The 7,620-nt window shown below is 36.4% G+C and overlaps 1 protein-coding gene across 1 annotated transcript in view; it reads right to left on the bottom strand.

Annotated features, from left to right (window-relative positions):
- The window catches only part of DOCK8 (dedicator of cytokinesis 8), a 90,180-nt gene that overhangs the window by 9,646 nt on the left and 72,914 nt on the right, over nt 1-7,620 (bottom strand). The window contains exons 33-37 of the mRNA XM_015818030.1: nt 6,876-6,972; nt 5,893-6,027; nt 2,549-2,701; nt 1,688-1,846; nt 270-370 (exon numbers count right to left, since the gene is read on the bottom strand). Coding sequence (XP_015673516.1) covers nt 270-370; nt 1,688-1,846; nt 2,549-2,701; nt 5,893-6,027; nt 6,876-6,972 — 645 coding nt within the window. The remainder of the gene's footprint in view (nt 1-269; nt 371-1,687; nt 1,847-2,548; nt 2,702-5,892; nt 6,028-6,875; nt 6,973-7,620) is intronic.

Genomic DNA, 7,620 nt, shown 5'->3' with positions numbered 1-7,620 from the left:
TATATATATATACTTATACTTAATTGAATATTAATCACATTATGTACCATACTTAAGAATATAAGTATATGAATGTATTTAATTTTAAAAGTTAAAAACGTAACAAAATCCTAGATTAAAAATTTAGTAATATGGAACACTCTTTTCCAAGGAAGATACAATAAACATTTCAGAAAAATAGATATTCAATACCACCCATCAAAAGTTTCTAAACTAGCATCTAAACTGTAAGTAATTATTAATGCTAGAAAAATTCTAGAGTTTTCAACCTGAACATAAGATCCATAAGCATCTCTGGATCCTCTTGAAACTGTCGCATTTTCACTGTGTCTGATAATATGCAGTTCAGATTATGCAGCAATTCTTCCACCTAAATAAAACAAAATTTCAATTTTTCCCCTCACAGATTTCAAAAAACAATCACTGATAAGGAAATGGGGAAAAAACCTACAAAGAAGAATATTGAAAATGGGGCTTCCTACTCAGTTTTTCAACAACACCCAACACAATTGGGATCACTTAATATACCTTCTAAAATATTACATTTCTTTCTTATTATATCATGTAGTAATGTTCCTCAAGGCATTGCAAAGTGGGCACAATTAGCAATGTTTCAGTTCCAGATCAAAGTAATCATATTTGAATGAGAATATATCACCATAACCAATCATGATAGGAATTTATCCTTTGCCTGAGGACTCAGCTTTTGCATTCTTGGTTTTTCACAAACTGGGAATCAGATCAAGAATTTTTCCATTAACAACAGTTTCCTACTCCCTCCAAGTTGGTAAAATAGGACTGATAGATTGGGGGTCGGGGGGGGGGACGAAGTCAAGCTATTACATGACAGCCTATTCCTAAAACATTGAGGAGTTTCCTAATTCAAACAAAAATACAGAACTGTACTTTTATTTCCAGAAAGCTTTTTGGTTTTGTTTGCTGGCTTACATAAGCCAAGAACAAATGGAGACAGGAACAAAAGATACATTTATTAAGTTATATATTACTGTTTTACTTCTCCGGTTCTTTTAAACATGATTCATGTCAGTCATCAATAGCGTTTTTTTTGAACTTCATAATAACCATTCCTTAACTAAATACAGCAGTCTTATGTTCTCCTCTTTTGCTACCATATTTCTATTACCAATTACTTCATCTTCCCTCTAGGGCAGGGGTAGGCCACCATGGCTCTTTTATGACTCGTGGACTTCAACTCCCAGAATTCCACGAGTCATAAAAGAGCCAAGGTTGCCTACCCCTGCTCTAGGGCAAGGGCGTCCAACCTTGGCTACTTTAAGGCCTGTGGACTTCAACTCCCAGAATTTCCCAGCCAGCCATGGGGGAATTCTGGGAGTTGAAGTCCACAATTCTTAAAAGTTGCCGAGGTTAGACACCCCTGCTATAGGGTAATTTGCAAAGCACAGGTTGTGTAGAAGGTTAGATGCTTCTTCCTTGCTTTGAACAAAAACAAGAAAAAATAGCACTCTAGGAACTGGCAATAATCCTGTAGTATTTTCCCCGAAACGTTATTAAAAATTATTGATGAGATTAGATATAGTTTTGATTGCTGAAGTAAGTGCCTTTGCTGTTTGGTATACCAATGAGTAAGCAATACACGTTTTGCACAGTATATCTATCTAAATATATAAATTAATGCAAAAGAATTAAAGGCTACAAAATGCTCTACCTGTCCTGGGAACAAAGAAGGCTGCATGTCTAAATCTTCCTCTGCATATGCCAAAATGGTCCGTAATGACCTTCTGAGATATTCTTCATTAAATTCTGAAGTTTTACCAACCAGAGATGCCAGGGACATTGTTACTTGCATTTTCACTCTTGCAAAGTTCTTTTATAAAAGAAAAAACAGCGAACCATTGGTTATACAAACAAAGTGCATAGATTTTTCATTAGTAGGAAGTTCCTGGTTTCTATGTGTGAGATTTAAAACATCTACAACTTTCTAGTTCCTATACATAGAATTTCTTAGAATTTCCTTTGGAGTGAATGGGGCAGTATCCTTATTTCTGAGATAGTCCCACGGAAAGCAACCGCAGAATCAAACTTTATGGAAGTTATGCTTTGTTTATTTTGCATAATGGCATTTCCTTAAGCTATTCTAAGTTCATGATGAAATAACTAGCTTGAGATACAATTACACATTGAAATATATGATCTTCACAAATCCAATTTATGCTGTTATTTGTTTCTTTCTAGGATGGTTTACATAGAGATTATTTTACATATGCCATCATTCTAAATTCTGAGTTCCAGAGTTACAACACTGGCATGTGCAAAAATTATTATTGAAAACATATGGTCCTTTTCCTATGCAGTACCAATTTCCCCACATCCCCCAAAGCAGAAAGGCCTTTTCCAGCTGAAAGTGAACCCCTTTGCAAACATTTGGCAGATATACCATAAAAAAAGAATCAAAGAAGGAGAATTAGATGTTATTTATTCTATAAAAAGTAAGGGAAGTGGAAATGCAAAGGCCAACACTAGTGATTAAGGCCATGACTAGAAGAGAGAACATCATCTCTGTTCTTACACTGTTGGAGCTGAAGCTGTATCTCATCAAGAAGTAAAGCGTGGCGCAAGCTTGAATGCGAGTAGTATCAATACTGCTACTGCAGTGCTGCAAGACTTTCTGGCAGAGATCCGCACACTGTTCCACTTCTTCTTCAAAGAGCAACTCTCCAAACTGCAGGAGAAAAGACTGTCAAACTAAACAGCATTGGGCTGTTTGCTCAGACCAGGGGTCTTCAAACTTGGCCCTTTTACGACTTGTGGACTTCACCACCCAGAATTCCTCAGCCAGCGTGCCTGGGTTAGACCCCTGGGTTAGACCAACGGGTGATTTTAGAAAGAACTTTTGCATCCCCTTTAAAATCCTCCACTTTTAAAACTGTAGACTTCTATGTCTGTAGTCACCATGAAAGGATTTACAGCAATCATAAAAATAAAATACCCGATCATGACATTTTATAGGGAAGACAGATTTCTATAATACAGGTGATTTACAACATTAAATTATATAATACAGGTGGTTTACAACAGTTCGTTTAGTGCAGGGGTCTTCAAACTTGGCCCTTTTATGACTTTTGGACTTCAACTCCCAGAATTCCTCAGCCAGGCATGCTGGCTGAGGAATTCTGGGAGCTGAAGTCCACAAGTCATAAAAGGGCCAAGTTTGAAGACCCCTGATTTAGTGACTATTCAAAGTTACAATGGCATCAGAAAAAGTGACTTATGACCATTTTTCATACTTATGACTGATGCAGCGTCCCCACCATTACATGATCAAAATTGGGATGCTTGGCAATTGACTCATATTTATGATGGTTGTCGTGTCCCAGAGTCATGTGATCACCTTTGTGACCTTCTGACAAGCAAAGTCAATGGGGAAGCCACATTCATTTAATAAACATTTTACTAAGTTAACAACTGTAGTGATTCACTTAACAACTATAGCATGAAAGGTCGTAAAATGGGGCAAAACTCACTTAACTGCCTCGCTTAGCGACAGAAATTTTGGGCTCAATTGTGGTTAAGTTGAGAACAACTTGTAGTTCTGATGCCTTCAGGAAGTTATTTTAATTTGGGAAATGATTTACAAATTACATTTCATAAAGACTCTTGAAGCTCTTTTATAAATAAGTCTATTGCAAACTATTTTATATGGCACGTCATAGATAAATATAAATACATAAGATTACAGTAAGCTCTATAGAAAAATGAACAATCTGTCTATGGAAGATTAATCAAGAGTATAGAAGCAACCTCTTATGGACAGTTTAACTGGTTGTCCTGCCCACTGCAGAGGGTTCTGTTACATAATCCTTATGGTTGCTTCCATTTTTATAATTCCATGATCAACCTAAATACTACTCTAGTCTGGCATTCTGTTATCCTTAATGGTTAAACCTAGAGCAGGAGAATCATAGTCCTTCTATTGCTTCCTGTTGTTCCACAGTAGCTAATATACTGAGATAAGCTGTCTTTGGTCCTAGAGTTAGCATATAGGCACCTTGACTAATAAACTTGGTGTGTAAATTTGCCTCATGCTCTTTGAAAGCCATGTAAGCTGGTGGCCATCAACTCTTGCAATGACAAACACCCCTATTTAAGCTAACTGCTGTATGAAAGGATCTTCTGGATCTCCCACCATTCAGTTTCAATGATTGATTCTGGATCCTGGGGCTATGACAGACAGGAAGAAAAGCTTCCACATACCACATATCAGGCATAATTTCAATCATGCTACCCTTACATGCCTTTTCTTAAGCTGAAAACCTCCAAGTGTAAAGCTGCTCCATTCTCATGTGACAATTTTGATTGGCCTTTTCTATATCACTTTGGGAATGTAGATTTCTTTTTTTGCTTCTTGACCTTTATAACTTTCTTATGCAATGAAAATCCAGCTGAAACAGGCATTTCATTGAATTGTAGCAGAGGGAGGTGGGAAAAAGAGACGAAGGATCAATGAGAGATCAGGTTTTTTCTCTCTCCTTGAAAGATGTCCCATCGTTCATTAATTAAGACAGCATTTAAGAATCATCACGTGAACTATATTTCTGCTCTTATTTCCATATCCCTCATCTTTTCTGTGGCATATCTTTTAGATCATAATCCTGTGGATAGGCACTTTTTTTTAACCAAGTACATGTAACAGAATTGACAGTATTTATGCACTGAACAGCAGAGTAAAAAATGTTACTGTAAGAATGCAAACAATAAATGATACGTCTCTTACACCTCACCTAAACTGCAGTTAGAAGCCTGTAGTAATTTACAGGAAGCCATTTTACAAAACACTGTCCCGGTTTGTTTCCAATTACTTGAATATATATTGAATACAATACCCATTTAGGATAAAATAATCATTTTTTAAAAAAAACACAACAGCATAGAGTAGCTGCCAAGAACATTCACAATGTCCTACAATGATAAGAAGAATGAACTGGGCTTACCCACACTGCCAGGGCCCAAGGTCAGATGTCTAAACCAGCTGTTTAATCCTTGCAGGATCAGGGTAAATCTAATCTCAAGGGGGGAGGTGATATTCCAAAGGGTGGGTACTACAGCAGAAAAGGCTCTCATCCCGGGTCCCACCAGTTTGAACTCTCTACTGCACTTATTTTTTTCACGGATTTATTTTCTGTCTTAAAGTTGACAAATCCTTCTCTTCTCCCAAAGGTGCTTTATCAAGAGGCAGCTGGACTTTCTTGTTTTTCTTCGAAGACATTTCGCTTCTCATCCAAGAAGCTTCTTCAGCACTGACTGGATGGTGGAGAAAGGAAGGATTTATATTCCTTGCAGACAGCTGGTCATTTGCATTCTTTTAGAGAGTCATTGAGGCCACTGGGAGATTTGTCTGTGTCCTCAGGGTCACTTGAGCAGTGCAAATGGGTGTGGAGCCTTCTTGGAACTGCTGAAAGGACTGTGATGTGGAGTTCTGCTTTCTGCAGGATGTTTTCTGCCTTGTGTCCCTTCACTGTTGAACACAGGTGCAGGTGTTGGGAATGAGTTGGCGTTGTCTCCATCTCAAACTGAAACGCAAATGGTTCCTGTAGTCTGCAATTTCCAGAAAAAGTCCAGTTGCCTCTTGGAAAAAGCACCTTTGGGACAACTGTGACCTGGATGACTGAGAATCTCCATAGATATCCTTTTCTTCTATGAAACATTTTATTCTACTTGATGTTTCTTCTTTACCTTGGAACTTGGAGCCTATCAGTTCCATTTAATTGTTCATGATGTGTGTGACCTATTCTCTGCAAAAAGCCAAGCTGAGGGCCTGTTCATTCAAATCACAGTGTAACATTCTATGGGAATGGAGCTGAGCTTCTGAACAGAGTGAGAAGAATGTGAAGACCAAATAAAGCCAATGCTTACCTTGACAATTAATGCTCGGAGGGTTGCAAAGCAATGGGTCAAATAGGTTGTGCTCTGATCATAGCTCAGAGAATTTATGAGGACCTTCAGCACACCTCCAAAAATGTTCACCTTGCAGTCCATAGCTAATGTTGCCTATTGAAAGGAAGGGGAGAGTTATGGCATACAATATTGGCCCAATCTTGTTTATTGTGGCACGACTGCAAATTTACGTTTTGGGATTAAGGTTATTCATTTAGAAATAATTTTCTAAAGCAAGCAATTTTTCAGTTTTGAAGTTTGCTTTATTTCTGTATTTCTTTCATGTTATGATCTAACCTGAATTTTTCATGTTCAGGAACAATGAAAATAATTTTAAATGGAAAAATTATGTAAGGTATCTAATAAATGAAGTTTATGGCTCAATATATTTTCATCCTCTTTTCTTTTGATGCTGCTTTTGCTGCTGAGAAAAAAATATGAGATTCTATAAACAATTTAAATTTCTACATGTGTTCAAGACAATTCATACTATGCAGTGCCAAGCATAGTAGTTTAAGAAGTTTCTGACAATTCATAATGTATATTGATGGGCTCCTTACAAAATCAGAACAAAAGGTAGGCTGTTTTAAACAATTTGTGCCTCTTCTCTTCACACTTCAGAGTCTTATTGGACAAATGCCACTTAGATTTCAATAATGAAAATCAAAGCCCAGCCAGTTACCAAAATGCATTAAATTAGATTTATTCTAATGTGCTTGGAGCATTATCACAATATCTCAAAATATTGCAGACTCATTCACTACACTACAATGGGTGGGAACAGTAAAACAATTTAGCTTTGTTCCTTAGCATTTGTAGAATAAAATTGGTTATTGAGCCTATTTCTTTAAAATGTGTTTTAAAGTGTTGTGCAATGCAATGACAAAAAGACTAGTTGAATCCTTCTTCATTTCTCTGGCTGTTATGGTAGTACTGGCTGTCAGCCTTTATAAGTTTCCCACCTGGATGATATTCTCTTGCATATCTAAGATGATCAGATTAGCTTCTGTAGCCAGGTTTCCACTAATCAGAGATTCTTGATCAATCTCAGCTTTTGTTCTGTAACAGCAACAAATATTATTAAACATTCACAAACCAATGAATACAAAAATATCTTACATTAGAGAGGTAATTTTCAGGATTGGGACCTATCGTTAATCCTAGAAGTACCACATCTGGATTTATTTTTAATATATGAGCTTTTTTTGTTTGATATATGGTTAAGCAAATGTAAGTATAGTTTCATCGTAATGTTTTAATCAACAAATAATGTCTGAAGAGTATTGACAAATCTTTGTGCTAATTGTGGTTTAGCACCATTTTTAGAACTAATAAAGTGCCTTCAAAGTTGTCTAAAATAAAGATGGAAGTATTAAGCATAGGAGAAAATATAGTATTGATTATGTGCCTTCAAGATGTTTTTGACTCCTAACAACTACACAGATAGCTCTTCTCCATGATAATCTATTCCTAACCAGTTCTATTTTTTTTTTTTTTCAATATAAAATTTTTTATTGTTTTTATCATAAAAGAAAAAAGAAATACATCACAGGTATTACACAATGATTTATCCCATCCCCCCACCCCCCGGACTTCCCAAACCAAACCTAGGCTAACATTCAAATACAAGTAAACAAATATTAATATCTCTAACTCCAAACTCTAAACTTAAACAATCCATCTCCTCCGTGTTAATAAAAATTATTC

Source organism: Protobothrops mucrosquamatus, unplaced genomic scaffold, assembly GCF_001527695.2.
Source record: "Protobothrops mucrosquamatus isolate PMUCROS unplaced genomic scaffold, P.Mucros_1.0 scaffold667, whole genome shotgun sequence".
Taxonomy (NCBI): domain Eukaryota; kingdom Metazoa; phylum Chordata; class Lepidosauria; order Squamata; family Viperidae; genus Protobothrops; species Protobothrops mucrosquamatus.
Note: the sequence above shows the minus strand (reverse complement) of the source record. Positions and strands in the feature narration are given on the sequence as shown.